Source organism: Natrix helvetica (assembly GCF_964273705.1).
Source record: "Natrix helvetica genome assembly, chromosome: 1".
NCBI classification, from domain to species: domain Eukaryota; kingdom Metazoa; phylum Chordata; class Lepidosauria; order Squamata; family Natricidae; genus Natrix; species Natrix helvetica.
In genome coordinates this window covers 41,008,795-41,029,754 of record NC_138548.1, presented here as the reverse complement: position 1 = coordinate 41,029,754, position 20,960 = coordinate 41,008,795, and the positions used below count along the sequence as shown (strand labels likewise).

Here is a 20,960-nt window from a genome sequence, read left to right as displayed (position 1 = left end):
AGATAACAATGGATTTTCCTGAAGTAAAATTTCAAGTTTTATTGGATTCCTTCCAGGATTACGTAAGCAAACATTTGCTGTGATATTCCCCATTCCTTTTATTGTTCCTTTTATTCTACTTTCAACCTCTCAGATAATGCTCTACAGGGTCTCTACCTTCAAGAACAAATCTGATGATTGCAAGAGAAAAGGAGATTATGTTTTCAACAGATCATTCTTTCTTAGCAAATACTGGAATATACCCATATTCCCTGCAATCAGTGGACGGTGGGACAGGGTAATTCATGGAATGCTGTTGCTTCAAGGTAAGGTGGTATCAATTGTATGGTATGATGCACTGGGCTTGTGAATTCTAACATCATATCAATGTAATTGAGAGTTCTCAGATGAAAGCTGGAACTTAGCATTAAAATACTTTGGATTGAATTGCAGTAGAATAGCTGTTCTTTGCAGGCCATGTCTATTGTTAAAAAAACCACCAAATTTATAACCAGCCAACCAAGTATCTGGGTTAAGGAAATAATACGTTCTTCACATTAAAAAACTTGTTTTGGATAATTTTTATTGTCTTCCTTTTGTCCATAATTCTGGCAATATTACTGCTTTTGTAGTGGAAAGGATATGGTCTTCTAGATGGACATCTCTCCTAATTAATGATATTAAACAGTTGGTTCAAGTAAAATGGTGGTACTTGCTCTTACACATACAAAAATAGAGATGAAATGTGGCATGACTAAGACATGCCTAAAATGCTAAAGTTGTGTCCAATACAAACAAAAGCCCTTAATTTTAGAACTTGCATTTCCTGTATGGCAGGGATCCCCAACCCCCGGGCCACAGTCCACTACTGGGGCTTGAACCATTGGGAATAAGGCCGTGGAAGTGGTGGGAGGTTGTAGAAATTTGCTGGATGTTATAATTAAAAGTTAATTTTATTAAAAAGTGGATTCTGAATATAATAGATCATTCTTAAGGAAGATTAAGAAGTAGAAAGTAACTATGCTTTGGTATACTCTTTCTGTAGTAATTCTCGAACAGATCTATTTCAATAGGGTTTTTTAAGCTTTTTAAATACAGGGTTCTGAGAATTTCCAAAGATGAGGATAATTTTGAAAGCTTATTAACTTTTAGCTAGAAGGCAAAACTTAAGATGACACCTTGTCCCATAAAGGAATGCCATCTGAATAGTCTTTGTAGAAGACTTTCCCTGTTAGCTCTATTTTGGGACCTGACAAAAAAAGCTGGGCCAGATGCTCTGAAACAGTTCCTGGGAGCTGATTGACATGCCAACAAGAAGGCCACAGCCAAGTGAATTTCATGACTAAGTTGGAGAACCCCCCAGAAGGTGGGTAAAATCCAACTAGCCAAAGGGAAAGAAAGGTTAATCAAATACATGTCTGGTTCCAGAACAAGAGAAGAATGCACTACAGGAGGTGAGCAAATAGCAGCAATCAAGACACTGATTTCCTAGCACACTAAGAATTGAAGACGCCTCTAATGTTCCCTACTAGAATCAAGAAAGAGTACTAAGAATAATGAGGCAGCCAGGAAGTTGAGGTCAGTTGTGAAAGTGTCTGCTTCCGGATCTGATAAACAAAACAATGGGAAGTAACATGACATGTCCTCTTCACTACCTCTTAATTTTGTGTTTCTCCAAAAATAAGACCTAGCCTGATTTTTAAAGCACGTGCTTATTATATGACTTACCCCCCAAAATAAGTCCTAGTGATTGTCATCAGCCTGGGGTTGTGTGACCAGCACCGGAGATGATGAAGGTGTGTGGGCTGCAGCCTGCGCAGCACAGGTGAGTTGATTACCTGTCCAGCAGCTGGGGAGGAAAGTGATCCAGATGCCGTGCGGGCCACAGGAAAGCTAAAGATTGAGCCATAGCAGGTGGGTGGCCGTGGGAGGCTTGTCTTTGCACAGTGGCACCGGCAGCAGATGGAGACAGGCATGGGGGGTAAAGGCAGGCAATCCGGATGCTCTGTGCAAGCCACAGGCAAGCTGAGAGACATGAAGATGAGCTTCCCGCAACTGCCCACCTGTTCCGTCTTGGCTTGCTTGCAGGTCGTGTGGCACATCCAGATTACGTGCCGTCTCCTGTGGCTCTGCCGCCGTTTGTTGCTTGGACAGGTAATTAACTCGCCTATGCTGCAGGGGCTGTGCAGCCCCAAAGTGCTCCGACCAAGGGGCCAGTGGACTGCAGTTGCTGGACAGCATCGTCCTCCAAACTCTTGCTGTCTTTTGTGTATGCGGCAGGAAGGTGAGTTGCCCAGCAGGACTGGTCACCCTGAAATTGTGTTTCTCTGAAAATAGGCCCCAATGCTGGTCTTATTTTGGGGGAAATACGGTATATGAAGTAATCAATGATGCCAGAAGTGCTGCAGACTAGTGGTTATGAAGAATAAAGCAGTATCACCAGCCTCCCTTTTCCCAACACAGGCAAATCCACTGGATTAATCCCCAAAACTGGATATGAAGGAAGGACACCTGGGAAAAGCATAAAGGTGTGTAAGCTGGCCTTGTGATACTCAAGCTCCTACCTCCAAAATTCACTTAAGTTGAGCTAAATGAGTTCAAAACTATCAATACTTACATTGGGTGACAAAGGGCCAATAATTGTTAACCTTACAGTGCAGAAGTCAGGCAATACAAATATTCCAATACACAATTAGATGTGTTGCACCAAGCAAGAGACAACACTCTTCCTGCTTCACGGCACTCTTAAAGAGAGATTGTTATGTCAATGGCTTTTTGCTGCAGAAATAATGTGTAGGGTGGCTTCCAGGGCAGAACCATATACTTTATAAAACAAAACAAATAGATAAATCTGTATCCTCTGACATGGATTTTCATTGTGTGACTAAAGTGTGACACTGACCTCTCCTGGGAATACTGCCTTTTGTATGTCCCTTTTCTGATGTTCTGGTGGCAGGACACAAGTTGACCGTATCAAATTACCTTTCCCATCAACAGACGTTGGAGCAAACGGTTTCACTCTAGGAGAAAATTATGAGGTCAAGAATTGTGGTGCAAGTTACATTACTATGTTATGCTAAATTTATTCATTGTTCTTCCATTTCCATACATCTTAGTTTCAACTTTCGTTATTACAGTTTCCCTGTAACAACAAGAGTTTATCAGAATATACACTAAAGGAAGAGCTTACCCACAATCACCTAAAGGCAGTAGTTGAGAATGAAGGAAGTTTTCTCTACAGAACAGGAAGAAATCTTAGCTAGAGGGAATTAACCGTTTCCTCTTGGTGGCCAGAAAAATATTTCCCATTAAAAAATATATTGCTCAAGTCTTTTATACTTATTTTACATACCAAAAATGAGTATGAAACTACAAGCAGAGCCATATGTTGTGATGTTCCTGTATTTGTAGCTTTGTGTAAACTTGAGAAAGCAGGTGGCACTTTCCATTGCACATGTATTTTTGCTGAATTGCCTGCTATGTTCTGTAAATAATATTTGATGACAAGAGAATTTAGAATGTACCAAGTGGGGGATTACATAACCTGGACATGAGTTACTAATTTGGTTAATGAACAGAAGCCAGTAAATCTGTAATGCAGTTTTGTCTTGTTCCTGCTCAGCAGTATATAGACCAGTAACACAAAAGCAAATCTCTTGAAACCAGTGCCAGTTTATTTACCGATTTTCTGCCACTTTGGTATTGAAATTCTGTATTATTCAGCCCATGCTGTTCAGGAATATTTTGGAGGAAAGGAATTAAAAGACTGCAAATAATCTTCTTCAACCATTAGATCCACACCTGCTAAATATCTTTACGATATAAAATATTTTACTTCCCACAGCATAGTGATAGATTGGCGTCTAAACTCTACCTCAGACTTTTGTAGAACCTTGGGATACCTACTATTGCCACATGAAGAACAAAGCATATGTACGGTTTCTCTTCTAGCTTTCGATTTACAAAAATGCTTCACCATAAAAGGATCTTGGCTTGATACTAAGGTGGGCAATCTTTTGCAGGCCAAGGGCAATATCTTAACATTGAAGGGTTAAGAGTTGCCAAATGGGAAAGATAGATGGGGAATTTTCTAGATTTTTGGACTATGTTTATAGTCCAAACATAACGTTTGGACTATATGTTTGTTATGTTTGTTTTCTACTTTGCAGGAGCAAAGTTGCTTATCCTTGATTTTGTATAGGTGATCTTAGTTCCACCAAAGAAAGAACTACGTTTTTTTTTAAAAAAAAGATTTATTACTTTTATGTACAATCGTTACAGAATACTGTACAAAAAAAAAATAGTGTCGTTGCACAACAAACAACTTGGGTTTCACATTCAATTTGAATGTCCCTGCAAGTAGTGACAAAACATCCACTATACCTGCATGGTATAGAAGCAGCAATCCAGTTTTATAGGTTTCCCCAGCAGAATTATTATTAAAATAATCGGCTAGATTTTTATTAAGAGTTCAAACAGACATATTGCACCTGTCCCCAAAAATATCTTCCACTGCAGTTAGTCAATGGTACATTCTACATTCGAACTTCTGTTCTGTATCACATTGCTTGTTTTTCTTCATCTTATCAATTCAACAGCTATAATAATGGCCTTCAGCTGATGTTTTGGACCCATAACTATGTAGGCTCTGATCCAAAGCTAAATCTGCAAATGGTATCTTTTTTTTCATTGGGCTTGCACATTCTTCATGGCAGCAATGGAAAAAAGAATAGGAAGTACTTAAAAGCATGTGAGAAATGTGGCGTTTAAACAATGTATATGGCAGGGCCAAGTTAATGGCAATTTATAAGCATTTATAAGGCTCTTTAATGACCCACTAGATGTGCCAAATGGTTGAATGTCAAGGGTCCTTAGAAGCAATGAGAAATAGTTGTCTTACGTCCTGCTTTTAAGTTTCAGTCTAAATATTACACCGAGTTCTTGCTGCTTGGCAATCTCACATTACATACTGTATTTCTTGAATGGGTAAGTGGCAGAGTCAATCCATGCTTTGCACTTGAGGAATTTCACATCATCTTTTTGCCCAACTCGATTGAATGAGCGCATTTACATTGTTATGGTGGGACACAGTTTGTGAGAAAATTAACCAGAGCAAACATTGTACCCAATCCTATAGTACTGTGCAGAATGGCTTCAATTTGAATTGTAACACCAAAGCGGTTTAAGTTGATTTTCCTCAATTGATTTGGAAAAATACTCTGCATGTCCAAACTCCCCTCCCCACTTGAATTAAATTCAAGTCCATGTGAAAATGTTGGCATAAAATTAAAGAAATTTCTGCTCACAAGAGTTTTATTAATTATGAGCAGATATTTAAGCGAGGTAGATATGGACAGAAACAAACTTTCGATGCCAAACTAATTACTAATTAATTAAGCTAATTGGTTAAGCTAATTAAGATTTCTTAATACTTATAGGCAACCCTTACAGACTTCATTATTACAAAAGGAGATGCCAAAATTCTGATCTAGTGTTAAAAGAAATTCTTCACTTAGTGATGTGGAACAGATGTTTGACTGGCCAGACTGCACACCTTGAGAGATATTATATTATGACTAGGCCAATGATATTTGTATATAGCATGTATAGCACTGCAACCTTAAACATTTGTTAATAAAACCCAATTAACTTAGTATTATTGCTGATGTCAGTGAGACAATGTTGCAGCATTCTTATTAAAGGATGCTATGAAATAGGCTTAATAGGTCTCTTATTCACCAAAGTTTCCAAAAACTACTGAGCTTGACTTCTGTTTTCATCACTGAATTCTCTAAAACACACTTCTGTTAAATCCTTTTAAATATACTTTCATCCTTTATCTTATTACATATAGTTCATAATTATGCACATACACCTCAGTAATGAATGATAATTTAAGCACATCTACCACCATCACCCTAAAAACAATAGTCTACATTTTTGAGTTGTAAAAATGTTGCTAGATATACTCTAGCTTCCAACTCAAAACATAGTAACTAAAATATGTTTAAATATTTACAAGGTGCAACTACATACATTAAAAAAATTAAAAGCCAAATGTAGATATTAGCACAGAAAATCAAACCACAATCTAAAAATAGCAGGGAAAGCATCTATCTATATACTGAGATACTGATCTTACTGCATACTGATCAAATAATAAAGCAGGCTGTTCATACACAGCACTAAAATATTCACAATTAGCAGGAAGAGGCTACTGGCTTCCTGACAAGTATTGCTAATTAACAAGAATGGTAAAAAGTAGCTTGCATCATCTACAGAATGACTTGTGACAGGTTGTTAAAATATAGAATCAAGGAAAGGCTTCTTGTTCTCCAGTTGTTGTTCATCTCCATCAGTTCCCATCAGGAGGGCTACTGATCAGATGGTTGCAAATTATAAGATAAAATTATTTGGAAAAACACAAGCTCCCCTAGGATAAAGTGCAGGAAAATGAAACAAATGGGTTTTTTTTAGCTCTACGTTTACCAGGACAATCGGCTCTAAATCAAATAGAGTGATCAGAATGAGCAATAATCAGAACAGAGAATCATCCAGGCCTTTTAATGTGTGTTGAGCCCTAGTCCTACGCTCCCAATAAACATGAAAGGGGCGTAACATCTGTGCATACAAGCCTTCATTATCTGTTCAAAGCCCCATTTCTTCTCTTCCTGTTTGAAACAGTCTGAATAGGAATTTAGCATCAGGATTGATAGATGTAGTAGCCATTTTGAACTGTCTGCATTATGTTGAAACAGACTTCCAACTAATGACTGCATTGGATTTCCTTAATAATGTGCTGGCCGGGGATTGTGGGAATTGGAAGTCAAGGCTACACTGGAAAAATCCAGCAGAGGTGGTTTGAGCACATGTTGAAACGGCAAATCCTTTTATTGTCCGAGTTTCTAGAGTCAACTCAGAGTCTTCCTAAAGATTTAAGCTGCTTTTATAAATGAGATTTTTAAAAAGCTGCTTTATACAGACCAAAATGTATACTCTTGGTATCCAAATATTCTTTTTTTTAAAAAATGATGACGTCTTACATGTAACAGGTACAACTTTTATCTTCCAGTCAATTTAAAAACTTGAAGGTTGTTGGATCACTGGACCAGCCTCACATCCACTTAAATCGCCTCTGATCTGGCCATCCTCGGACCTCATGTATGTAAGGAATATTGTAACAGTGGCAAATGTTGCAGCATTAACGGGGAAAGCCCGAAGCAAGGTGGATGTAAGGCCCTTTGTGAATACCCTTGGGCCTTCAGCCCGGTAGCTTTTTCTGATGCAGTCCAGAATACCCTGGTACCGTACGACGCCTCCAACTCCATCAGCCTGAAGGCGGGACTTGATTACATCCACAGGATATGTAGAGAGCCAGGAGACGATGCCAGACATGCCTCCCGCCAGAAGCAGTTTGGGAACAATGTAACTATCTTCCGCTTCACACCCCAGATACCTTGTGAGGCAGTCATAGGTTAAAAAGTAGAAACCAAAGCTGGGAGTCTCCCTCAGAAACGTGGAAACCATTCCCTTGTTGATGCCCTTCAGGCCCTCCTTTCGGTAGATCTTCACCAAGCAGTCCAAAGAGTTTTTGTAGTTCTTGGACTTCAATTTGTATTCCCCCGTTCCTTGCAGCTGCATCCGTGTCTTGGCCAGTTCCATAGGGCAGCAGATCACACACTGAATGGCGCCTGCTGCTGAACCTGCAAGGAACTGATGTACAGGTGTGTCCTTTCCAAGAGCACGGAGAGCATTCCCTTGAACGCCAAAGACAAGGGCATTAATGAAGGTGAGGCCCATCATAGGCGATCCAATGCCTTTATAAAGTCCAAGAGCCTAGATGGAAACGAAGCAAACAAATAGGTGATGAGTAGGAATCTTAAGACTTTTCTCAAGCAACATACAATAAACTTAATATTCTGCAAATGTTTCATTTTGCACACCAATAGATAGATCTCAATTATCCTTTAGGCATGGTACTCCTAGACTGGGACAGCACAACTTGCCCTACCCCAAAATCACATCCCAAAGATCTCTTTTTTTCAGCAGCAAAACAATTGAATATTTGTGTGCAACCCCCAAATGCCAAAGATACCCCACAATTCCCAAGTCCACTCATTTCAATGTGCAGGTACTGTTTTCTGCTATTTCTTACCCTTTATCAGGGGTTTCCAAAATGCATGCATAAAGGCACCTACCGTATTTTTCAGAGTATAAGACACATCTTTTTCCCTCAAAAAAGAGGCTGGGTGCATCTTATACATTGAATATAGCATTCCCCTCCCCCTGAAGCCCCCCTTCACAAAAATGGCCGTGCATATCCTTATGGAGGCTTTCAGAGAGCTCCTGGGGGCTGGGGAGGGCAGAAATGAGGAAAAAATGGACCGTTTTTTGCCCCCCCCCCCAACCTCCAGCAGCACTCTAAGCTATGCATGCAATTTTTTTGACAAAAAAGGGGCCCGTTTTTTTGCTCTTTTTTGCCTCCCCCCACCCCTCCCAGGAAAACTCTGCAAGCCCCCCCCAAGGCTATTCATGCCTTTTATTTGAAAAAAAAACGGGCCTGTTTTCATGAAAAACGGGCAGTTTGGGGGAGGTTTGCAGAGTGCAAAAACTTTTTTTTCTTTTCGGAAAGCTCTTTAGTTAGAGTGATTGATGAGAATTAGATTGATCAAGTGCTGTGCCAGCAGAATCAAGTCTTAGGTGCTGCATATTGTCAGGGATTTCCCTCTCCAGCACATAGATAAATACACCTGGAAACATCTACCTACCTACCTACTCTCTCTCCCTACCTACCTACTGTATTTATCTCTCTCTCTATCCCTCTATCTACCTAACCACCTACTCACTCTCTCCCTACCTACTGTATTTCTCTCTCTCTCCCTCTACCTACCTACCTACTTTTTTAAAAAAATTTGCCTCTTCAAAACCTTGGTACATCTTATATTCCGGTGCGTCTTCTACTCTGAAAAATACGGTGTCCCTTCTGATCCCTAGGCTGTCAACCCAGAAAGGTTAGGAAATTCTGCCCAATGTTGCATTTTTATACTTGGCAGCTACTTACTTAATACCAGAATATGAACAAAGAAAATTATCACCAATTCCACCTCCCTGATATGGATTGGATCAATATTATAACAAAATAGATTAATGATCAGGAGATGAATCAACAATTATCACTACTAACTGCTGGAGTTATTATTAGCGCAAACCTGACTGACTGTTTCTGCCGAGCACACCTCTTTAGGAATCAAACACACATCTTTATACAGCTATGAGGAAGTGGAGGTTCCTTTCTATATGGATCCTGAAGTTTTCATCTTGCAAATGAGGAATTGAGATCAATAGTAAAGTAGCAAGAAAAAAATCTTGTGTAAGATTTGTTTGAGGGCATAATTGGAAATAATTCTGCATTTCCCCCAAACCTTCCAAAACTTTGAGGCAGAGATGGATACTAATGAAATTAAGCATCCTGCCCTAAAACAGGAACACATTACATGAATGGTCTACAGCAGGGGTGTCAAACTCAAGATGTGGCTAGATCTGGCCGGTGGGGGGCTGCCCTTGAAACAGCGAAGGACTGGTGCCTCAGCCCGGCCCAGGACAACCAGGCACTAATCTATAATCTGATGGCCACCATCCGGCCAGAACACGGTCAGCCTTAGATCCCATCTCAGTCCTGCCCTCTGGGCATTCACCACCTCCTGTGCGCATGGCCAGGGTGCAGGGCCAAGGCAGCGGGCATGGCTCTAAGGCTCACCGTGTTTTAGGCCAGATAGCCGCCATCCATCACTGTGCCCACCACCAGCACCTCCATGGCTGCTCACCGGCCCAGCCTTGCAGCCCATGTGGTTTCCCTTTCCCTGGGACCGCCCCGTGTAGGAAAGCCACAGGCGCGGTAAGCACAGCCACCGGCAGCACTGCATATCTCTGGATATATATGCATATCTCTGGATATACTCTAAACTTGTGCCAGTTGTTACTGCATTGACACAGCAATACTTCGGTTACAACCAGGTATGAGTGAATTTGCATTTTTTCACTACCTGCTAGGCGTATCAAACATCCACCCAATTTGCATCATTAAACTAAACTCAAATATAGATGGAACTACGGAGGAATGGCCTCATCTCATAGCTTTGGATGGCAGTGAAGCCTGGAAGCCCTTTGGAGATTATCAGCCACAGTAAGATCTGTGCCACTAGTGCTACTGCTGATGTTATTGTTTTGTGGCTTGTTGTGAATGTTATTGTATTATACTATGATCTTTTCTAGTGAGGGTGAGAGTGCAATATTTTTGTGCAATATTTCAGAATTTATCTTTTGAACATGTACATAGTATCCATCTGCTATGCCTTAAGGAGCCCCGCCTTTTCCCAAGATCATAGTTCTGTGCTTAGTATCTGTTATGTGATTCTGGGACATTCATGGGACACAGCTGCTTTCAGAAGGCTAAGGGAGATGTTACATTCATATTCCCACAATAGAAAATACCAGTGTCTTATTGTATTCAACTGGATACTATGTGTCTAACACTGCAATGCTGAATATACTTACTTGAGAGTAAGTCCTATTACACTCAGGATGTCTTATTTCCAAATAATCATATAGAAGTTGAATCACAGAAATATAAATATTTTAAGTGGGACCTTCTTTTCTTCCTTTTTTTCAAGAAACCCAGTGTTCCCCATTTATTAAGCATACTCACTTTCCATTGGCCTACTTTTTTAAAAAAAACTTTTGGTCATTATTTCCTTAAATGTTTTTCTGTATTTTACTAAAGCTGGTCAACTGTTGACACTCCCTGCTAAAGTTTAGTTATTAGAAGAAGCAGTTTAAAAGAATGTAGTCAAGTCTTGGTCTTGATCATTTCAGGTTGTGAGAAAGCAGTTTGGTGACCACTAGCAAGAGAAAACTGAGATACAAGGAGGGTGAAGTGTAACCATCTACAATCAATTCATCAATCCATTTAAATATAGTAATTATACAATTAAAATGTATTCATCTATATCTATCTTACAAAAATAAGAATAGCAATGGCTTGGATTGTATTTAAATCAAGCTGTTCCTGAACGTTTTAATCCCCTATATTACTACCCTGTTTTCCCCAAAATAAGACCTCTCTGGATAATAAGCCCAATCAGGTTTTTAAGTACATGCACTAAAATAAGCCCTCCCTAAAAATATTGCAACACAGCAGCAGCCATGAAGTAGCCATGTTCGCCGCCTCCTGCACCTCAAAAATAATAAGACCTCTCCAAAAATAAGGCCAAGTGCTTATTTTGGGCGTCAAAAGAAAATAAGACCCTGTCTTATTTTCGGCAAAAACAGTATTTTTTTAATTAGATTTTTTTTTAACCTGTTGCAAACAAAAGTCTTCGTGGATTATAGTCTCAGCAATAAATATTGGTCTAAATAGTTTTCAATAATAATTAAGCTATATCTAAAATCATCAATACTCAAATACTTTGGCCACATAATGAGAAGGAAGAACTCACTGGAGAAGAACCTAATGCTGGGAAAGATTTAGGGCAAAAGAAGAAGGGGACGACAGAGAATGAAGTAGCAGGATGGAGTCACCGAAGCGGTAGGCGTGAGCTTCAATGGACTCCAGAGGATGGTAGAGGACAGGAAGGCCTAGAGGAATGTTGTCCATGGAGTCGTGGTAGGTCGGATACAACTTCACAACTAACAACAACAAAAATAATCAAACAAAATGATAGTTTGTTGAACTGGTACAACATCTTTGGGCAATTTGTTTATGATCCTTATTATATCCTGGGACGAAGCCATTCTTGACAGGTGGCCTGGGTACCTTTAAATTATCAGGTGGTTTTGCAATTCCAGTATTACTAGCATAATATAAAAGGGAGACCACATTCCTTTTAGTTAAATAGCTCCTCCTCCACTTAAGGGCCCATCATGCACATTCATTCAGGAAGTTACTTACAGATTCTTGCTTTATGATAGACTGGAAACAATGTACAGTCCCACGGTAGAGTGGCTTCTCCACACTTTGAACTTGAAGACGCACCTATAAAATGCAATTAGAAATTACTGACATGGCAAAAAATCAGCTGATAGTATGATAGTACCTTTGGGTGCATACACATAACGTAGTTATGTACATGTACATGTACAAGATGCCACAATAAATTAAAGAGAACAGAGTTTGCATTTTGGGAGCCACTCAGATTTATGTTATATCCTATATGGAATGGTCATTTGCTAGGATGTTAAATTAAGATCTTCAGTGAGGCAAATCCTCACTTGGCTATTCAGTTATTGCTGGTTTAATTAGTACATCTGATGTTTCTAAAGAATTAAGTGTTGCTCATCTATAGAACCATGAATAGCTAAGCTCAAAATGTATCAGTTGTAAGTGAAAATGTTCCCCAGGCATAGAATTACATTTGTTTTCTATAGAACCACAACCACAAGACTTTTACAAGCTTAGGTTCACAATTTAAATATGCCAAAAGTCTACCTAATCTTAGTACGATGCATTCCAGCAATCTATACACTAGATTTGCAGGGTCAGAAAATCCTGTTTGGAGGAACAATTTGGATCCGGGATAATATAAAACTATTTAAGGATCTCAAAGACTAACAATAGTTTAAACCTTAAGAGCATTACATCTTTAGAGTAAGAGTTCCATTTTTGTTATTTCTTAATAAAAAATCATTTTTATTAAGATGGTTCCTAGTTTTTCTTCTTATTTTGTAAAGGTGAGTAGCAATCAAATGTTGGCAATTCAAAATACTAACAAGCATACCAAGAGTGGGCTCAGAAATCATTCCAGTAGCAATACCTAAAACTCATTAACACAAAGCAGTCATAGCTGTATGGGGAAAATGAAAAATGGGTTCCTGATTTAAGGAGAGGCTGAAACAGAAGTCACAATTTAAGAGGCTTTTGCTTGTTAGCACAGGTATACAAACTTTAAGCACAAAAGGGAACAAAGAAAAAAACTAGGGAACAAATTGCAAATGTTAGACTTTTCTTTAAAAGAAAATACAGATTATATTTAAAGGCATTACACACCCCACACCCTCCACTGTAGAAACATTTTAAAAACTAAAAAAAAAATGGGAAGGTACTTTTTGCTTGTTTATAAAAATTTGAACTAATCATAAATGTTGGAATAAATTAAGACCGAGAGAAACAGAATGTTCACCTGGTCTATACTTACTAGGTAACTCTCCCGTGATGAGGCTTATCTGTCATCTACAACAAAGTAACACTTTTGCTGTTAATGAAGACAGCCCCTAGCTCAAAAAGTAAAGGCAGTTAAGCAACAAAGCAATTGTACACATTACATCAACAAAGTGGGGCAGGAGTCTCCATTTGAAGAGCTGGTTCCAAAGCAGCTCAGCATCTTCCCCATTTTACAAGCCCTACCCTCCCCGTCCCACAAACCCAGCCTGCCTAATCGTTACAGCTACTTGAAAGTTATTAAACTTTGCTTTACATTCCATTCCATTCATTTTTTTAAAAAAAATAGCATTCAAGAAAAAATAGTGCCGAGCTACATTGTTCAGCTTCGTCAGAAAAAGACTGTCATATTAGGTAAGGCTTAACAAAGATTTAATAAATGTCTTTCTGTAAAATCAGTTGTTTTATTACAATAAAACAACAAAAGCAATTAAAATAAATTAGATTAAAATAAAGCAATGATACTATCCTGTCCATATTATCTTGAAAGCTAATCTCTTGGTGCTTTCAAATAAATCTGCAAAACAGATTCCCCCTGCTCCGTGTGAATAGCCATATCACTGTTCCTTTAACAACACAGTAGCGAGCTAAGCATTTAAGATAAATGCTTTATAGGTATGTGTATTTATAGAAGAAATTGTTTATGTTTCCATGTTGAAATTGTGCAAATTATAAAAGTCTCTCGGTGATTTGTGATAAATTAAGTAACCTCCCAAATATGATAGTTTTCTTACAAAGCAAATACATTGAACATGTTTTCAAGAATTCATATAGCTTGGTCCCCAGACACAGTTTGAGGGTATGTGATGCAATAATTGTTTTTAAACTAAGGTAGCCAGTGAATATCCACTTAAACATCCCACAGATACCATGTTTGTGATAAGTGAAATATAAATACACCAAAACAATTGAACTAAAATAAATTTCAATTCAGGAGTGCCAACTCATTCTGTGAACCTGTTCGTTATAATATATGCAGGAGTAAGTATAACTCCTAGTTGTTCTGATAAAAAACAATGTGAAAAGAAGTTCTGTGCAATTTAATAGAATGAATCCATAGCAAAGATTATTTCTTGGCATGAAATAACTAGAAAATGCTTTTATAAGCCAAGAAGGTACATTTCTCAAGGCTTATATGGCTAACTATTTCTTTACTTTTTAAGGTTATTTACAGAGTGTTATTCAGCATATTTTCTCTTCAAAAAAGGTTACATAATTCTCATACAAGCTGAAATACTTGGATTTAAGTCCATTTGTTTTTATTTACATTCTTAGCATACAGTTTCACTCTGCACATTCATATTCCAAAATAAGCCCCATATATTTTAGTGAGGGATTCCCTGAATTAAAAATGCCAATATGTTTGCAACTTGAAATCCTTGTACTCCCATTATTAGTATCTTATTTCACAGTCCTGTTTTGAATATTATTTGACTTCCTTGTAGCTGTGAATATTACCCAAAGTCAAATTTTTTTCTTGACAAATAATCTAGTACTGAACTCTCCAACCGCAGTCAATATACATCCACGTCTTAAACAAGAAAATAAAAATTGTCATTGAAAACTCACAACATCTTTTCTTGGATGGGAAGAAGCACATTAAATCAGCAAGACTGTTTCATCATGCAGCAAACAGTCATCTGGTCAATATAATTAACAAATTAATTGCTTCAAACGCAAATAAAATAAGTGTACCAGATAAAGCAGGATTAAGGAAAGTGCATTTAAAATTTTTATTTTAGTACAAATGAGTTATGTATTCTCAAAACTATATCTAGGATTGATTAGATGCCATTGAACTGTCATTAAAATATGTCTCAAAACACTTTTTAAGTGCCTTGAACAAGAGATGATATAATCTGAAACTCTAAATGTTCCATTTCTGTGGAACGTTGAATGCAACATGGGATGCAGGGTTTTAGTATAACTGCAATCTATTGGAAGGTCTCTTGGAGGTATTATACTTAAATGGCCTCAAATATCTAGATCTTTTCCCTGTTCTATTTGTACGGGCAAGTACTGCCTTCAGTCTAATCACATATTCCAAGAAAGCTTGTGAAAAGAAACCCACCTTAACTGTATCGAATGGATGTCCTACCAGTACACCAGCAGCACCTGAAATAAACAAGAGAGCACAATGAGACCATGCAATTGAGGCCATTATTTAAAATAGATGAATTTATTAAGGAATTTGCAAATAGAAACATTAAATACACCTTAGGGCACGGGTGTCAAACGCACGGTGTCACGTTGTCATCATGTGACGTATCCCAACTTTTTCCCCCTTTGCTAAAATGGGGGTGGGTGTGACACATCTGGGCCGAGAGTTTGTCACCCCTGCCTTACAGCAAGGTACTAATCCATCTACAATTGGTGAAAAAGATCAGACGCTGATAGAAAATAAAAAGGATAGGATAACATTAAAAATGCAGGTAAATCAATCAATCAATGCTAACACAACAAAACAATAAAAAAATAGCAGTAACTAGTGAGCCAATATTCCCACAATAGCACAATTGCCCTCAGGTCATATATTCCACCTAAGCTAAAGATTTTTGGGGGGAAAACTAGGCCTTCAAGGCCTGTTATAAGAACCACAAGTCAGGGTCAACTTTCTCAAACCTGGGGGAGGGGCTATTTCCAGGGGGCAGGCAGCCTTTGTGACAGGAAGGCATACCTCCTGAGTCCCACCAAATGGTTTAAAGATGGCTTTAAAGATAGCTCCTGGAACATACCCAGTCTTGTCAGATGTAACTGGGAAAAAGGCAGTCCCTTAAACAACAAGGCCCCATATGGCATGAAAAGCTTCATAAGTAAAAAACAGTACCTTGAGTTGGACCTGGAAGCTTATGGTAACCAGTGCAGCCTGTGCACTGAGGTGCTACATGGACATATTGGGGCCTGCCCATAAGTGCATGCCCATTACAACTGTTGTCAGCTGCAGTTTCCCAGTGGCAACTTAAAGGTAAAGGTTCTTCTTGCACATATGTGCTAGTCGTTTTCGATTCTAGGGGGTGGTGCTCATCTCCATTTCAAAGCCGAAGAGCCAGTGATGTCTGAAGACGTCTCCATGGTCATGTGGCCAGCATGACTAAACGCTGAAGACGCACGGAACGCTGTTACCTTCCCACCAAAGTGGTTCCTATTTTTTCTACTTGCATTTTTTCACCTGCTTTCGAACTGCTAGGTTGGCAGAAGGTGGGACAAGTAACGGGAGCTCACTCTGTTACAGGGCACTAGGGATTCAAACTGCCGAACTGCCAACCATTCTGATCGACAAGCTCAGTGTCTTAGCCACTGAGCCACCTGAGCAAACTATGGTGACAACTTAGAGAAAGTCAAATGACAGACACTTCACTTTTCATTCTAGCTGACAAAAGGCCAGTTGAAAAAATATACAGGAAATGTTGCCTCAGGGTCTGTAAAACTACAACAGTAGATTCCATCTGCGGACAATACATCTGGGATAAAACAATGTTAAGTCACTGTCCTTATTATACTTCTGCAAACTACTTCCTGTCTTATCACATAACATCTAGTACATCTAGTACTGTATACCTGAGTTTGCTAAAGACAGACATGTTTAAAGTTACATGATTTGAAATAATATAATGTGGCTAAAAGTCAAATGAAGTGGGGGAAATACCAAGCAGGGGAAAAGCCATCTCAATCTCTTCACTAAACAATTAGTTCCCCCCCCCCCCCAAGAAAAAAAAACTAGCCTGAATATTCAATCTGGCAAAGTATTCCTGAGCACAAAAGGCCATGCTTCCAATATGCACCCATCATGCAGTCCAAACAATATTTTTCTAATTAAACAGGTTTCCCTACTCCATGCTTTTCTGGAAAATACACGCTTATCCAAAACTATGTTAAAAAACCCAGTAGCTACATGTTGAAAAAACTTCAAATGTTTCATCAACCTTAAACTTATCCCTCATTGCACATGATAGAAGCTTGGGTTGGAAATGATTAGTTTCATCAACAGAGCTAAATATTTACTGTCTCAGGCAAGCTTAAAGTTCCACTCTTTATAGGGTACTTCTGCCATTTTAAAGAGAAAAGAACATAAATCCTTATTTCCTACCCATTTTCCTTTTGTAAGAAAGGGATGGGGAACAATTTCATTCTACATTATCATCAATTAGTTTCAATGGGGAGGAAATTATCTGAAGCAGGAAATAGGACAGGATGGCAAAGTTAATGGCTCAAATCTTGGAAACTTTTCAGAAGGACCAGAAGGTCTTTGGCTCCAAGGGAACCAATGCTGCCTTTGATCTGCCCAGGTTTAGGGTGTTTGGCCAATAGAAAGCTAGGATAGGGACATATGATCCCTGTTCCATCAATGAAGCTACTTTTTCAATATGTAAAACTACATAACTTGCATCCTTGCAAGTTTTGTAGATAAATTCTCTACATGTTCAGCTAGAAGACTGATATATTAGCATAGCAGTTAAGCCAGCACAGGTTAGTATTTCTGTACAGGCAAAGCTGTAAATTTATTCACCACTAGTGTGATAAGAAAAAAATAACAGAAATGGCTTGTATGGATAGTATTTTCAAATGATGGAAATAAAATACGAAGTATCACCGTAGCTCTAATACAAATCCTTTTCCAAAAGATTACAAATATCCTATTAAGAAAATTCAATCCTTTATTTTTATCTTCACAAAATCAGTTACTCTGATGCTCTGGGCTAAAGAAAAACCTTTTGTGCCAAATAAAACCTCCCATAATCCTTATCTGGACAAAGGGAGGGGGAGGAAATCCCACCCCGTTCTCTTTCTTTGCTAGAATAGATGTAAATTACACCTCCTCCTACATTCCTCAGCCCCCTATCTTGCTTCTATCTTTTCTTCAGAAGAGCTTATCTTTTCCACCCAAATCTTGACAGCCTGTTTTGTAGGAGGCAGGACAGACACACCCTGCCTGCAAGGCATTCGTGACTCCTGCATCTTGTGAACAATTCCAACACAGGCTAAAAGGAAGGCAACCATCTACAAATCTGGGTTGCTCACACTACACTCAACTAATACAACTGTATGCATCTGTTATAGGAAATGAGGACAAGCTTTGGAGGGGAAGGTTACTTACATACATACACATTTATCTTTGGGAGTAAGGCGGGGATAAATCCTAGAACAAGTCAGCATTTTAAGTTCTTCTTTTAAAAACACAAACATGTCCTGCAGCGTTAAATGTGTTAAAACCTTGCCAAACCATTTCTAAGTTACATTTAAATGACTTAAACGCTGGAGCTGAATTTCTGAAGAACAGCATGCTTGTCTATATAATGACACAGAGAAGTTAATAACTAAGGGAAGGATTCCATTGGCTAGAGATTACCAGCATCTCTGAATCAATATAATGCAACCACAGGCTAGAATCAGAAAGCCTCAAGTACAAATTTAAGGCACAAACATGACTTTGTTTCTTTCGGTCCAACCTACTTACTCACGGACTGCTTGCAAGAAAAATTAAAGAAGGGAGTACTCTGTATGCCACTTTCAGCTGCAGCTTGGAGGAAAGCAAATAAATAAATATCCTGTGCTAGAAATGAAAACAAGAGCGAGTACACTGGAAAAGGTTACTTATATCATCATGACAACAAAGCAACTTTGTTTTATATTCTGGGACTTCATTAAAAACAACTATGAGGAAGTGAAATTAAATTACCCACAAAAGTATTTTCTGAATGTTCTGAACAAATTCCAAAATTCCTGGGAGGCTATGACTAAAACCAGAAAGTTGTCAGAAAAGAAAAAAAAACTGAAAAGGTTTTTTATAGTTTTCTACACTCCCTCTCCCTCCCATCTATAAAATGTAAGAGAGAATCTAGCTGGGAAAAGCCGGTTTATCATTTGCTATGTACCAGGGCTCAGAGTTAACATCACCCTCCCACTTCAGATAAACTGATTACAAGAAGCTGCTTCTCGTGTGATTTCACAATGAAAGGGACTGGAGAGATACTGTACTGTGAATCTGTGTGGAGGCAGTGCAAATAAAAAGCATAGTTTGAACGGACCTTAAACACTTAGTAGGAAAATTAATAAGCCTTCCCATTTCTTTAAAAAGAAAAAATCAATGTCCCACAATCAGTGGAGAGAGAAGTCTGGTTGGGTCTACTTTGGTGGAAGCAACAGCAAGAATTTTCCCTGTAAGAATTAATTTTTGTCTATTCTTCCCCAATGGGAATGTGTATCCCATTTATTCTGGGTGGGGAGGGGGGATCATGCAAAAAGAGCAATCAGAAGATGGGTGAAATTAATTCTGGGCTGCTTTGGCCTTCAAAGTACCTCAGCTCTCTCTCCCCAGCCCACAAATGGGGAGTCCAGATATACTTGTTTTTAGTATGACTTTAAATTTTTCTAAGACTACATCTAGGATTTGGTTCCCATTACACTTAACAGGATTTTCTTCCTAACAGACCCTTACGGGTTTGGAGCCAAGCTCTAAGCCCAAATCAGTCCCCGGCCTGGAAAGTGGTCGAGGAGGAGAAGATAAAAGAGGAAGAGCCGGTTTCCGCTTTAGCACAATAGCCTCGCCAGGCTGTGGTGGAGAGGTAGCCGACCCACCCGAAGCCAGCCCGTTTCCCAGCAGCCATTCGCCGATTGCGCAGCGTGAAAGCCAATCCATCTCAGAAAGGGACAATGGGGTCAGCGGAGAAGCGGAGAGAGAAGCATCTCTCCACGTATGCCGATCCGAACAAATCGAGCACACAAACGAAAATCACCGCTCGCGTGGAGGCTTCGGGGTGCCTCTTCCTAACACCCCCCCCTTTTTTTTTTCTAAGCGGCTGCGCATGAATGCAACCCCTCCCGGCCTCCTCCGGGCGGGTGGGCAGCGCATCTTCACTGCAGTGCGCCAAGCCGCGGAGGGAGAGGTGGCCATCGCCTGCCTAGCGCAGCTGCCTTCCCCCCTCACCCCCCCTCTACTCCCGCCCGCCGCCCCGGATCTACGCAAAACCATTCACCGTCGTGGCATGAACTCTGTCAACCTCGATCCTCCCCATCGCTCGGGGCGCCGCTTCTTACCTCCTACGCAGCCTGCGAGGAAATCCAGCGCCATGATCGCTGTTGCCCGACGCGTGCTTTCAAACCTGAAGCGTTTAAAATGCCCTTTGCTCCGGCTTTTATTTTTTAGGGTGGCGATGCACCTTGTGGCTCCGAGTACCGTAACGCGTTTCCTTAGGGAATAAAGGAGGGAGCTGGGCTTCCTCCAAGGCCGGAGGGAGGAATGCAATCCAGAGGCTCTTTGCGATGCGGGAAACTCGTCCTTTCTTTGGCTCCTCGGCTTCCCTTTGCGTTCTGACAGCGAGCCAGGGAAAATCCAGGGCGCCCTTCGAGCCGGCGCGTTCCTCTCTCGATTGTCGCCAAACTCGACCGAGTCGTTTCTATTTCTGACGCCAGCGAGAGGGGGGGGGGGGGAGATCGAGCCTTATGGGGAAAAGGCAACCTCCAATAGGAGGCCGCTTGCGAGACAACGCCCTTCCAGTGAAGCCCTCCGCTCCGGCCGTTCATTGGACGATCCACTGGGCGGCATCCTGCCACTTGGAAGGCAGCGGCTGCAAAAGACTCCGGGTGGTGCCGGGGAAGGAGGGAGCGCCGCCTACTAGAGCCGGGCGAATGTCAGCCTCCTGCTGTTGTGGCAGCGCATCTGCTCAAAGCTGGGCAGGTGCTGCCGCGGGTTTAAGGCCGCTTTAGGGGCGGCGCGCTGGCTCTTGTTCAATGGACGGTGCGGGGCACTTACGCATCGAGGGCGCGAGGG

The 20,960-nt window shown here is 40.1% G+C and overlaps 1 protein-coding gene across 2 annotated transcripts; it reads right to left on the bottom strand.

The window, feature by feature from the left end:
• Positions 1-40: 40 nt before the first annotated feature.
• Positions 41-20,603, bottom strand: SLC25A29 (solute carrier family 25 member 29). Of its 2 annotated transcripts, XR_014174049.1 has the most exons (6): positions 20,228-20,603; positions 15,264-15,307; positions 11,927-12,010; positions 7,023-7,815; positions 2,882-2,999; positions 41-646 (listed from the first exon to the last, which is right to left on the bottom strand). XR_014174049.1 is itself a non-coding variant. In XM_081937892.1 (4 exons), the coding sequence occupies exons 1-4, from the start codon at positions 20,259-20,261 to the stop codon at positions 7,057-7,059; spliced, it is 921 nt and encodes a 306-aa protein (XP_081794018.1). In that variant the 5' UTR covers positions 20,262-20,603; the 3' UTR covers positions 3,634-7,056. The 2 variants fall into 2 exon arrangements, 1 of the variants encoding a protein (XP_081794018.1); XM_081937892.1 differs by lacking the exons at positions 41-646; positions 2,882-2,999 and having other exon boundaries at positions 3,634-7,815.
• Between the last annotated feature and the right edge of the window lie 357 nt (positions 20,604-20,960).

Excerpts from the sequence above, each read along its gene's own strand:
- SLC25A29 (XM_081937892.1), bottom strand. The coding sequence starts at position 20,261 with ATGGCGCTGGATTTCCTCGCAGGCTGCGTAGGAG. Across the intron at positions 15,308-20,227 it reads CCTCGCAGGCTGCGTAGGAG|GTGCTGCTGGTGTACTGGTA; the intron begins GTAAGAAGCGGC and ends TGTTTATTTCAG. Across the intron at positions 12,011-15,263 it reads ATCCATTCGATACAGTTAAG|GTGCGTCTTCAAGTTCAAAG; the intron begins GTGGGTTTCTTT and ends TGCATTTTATAG.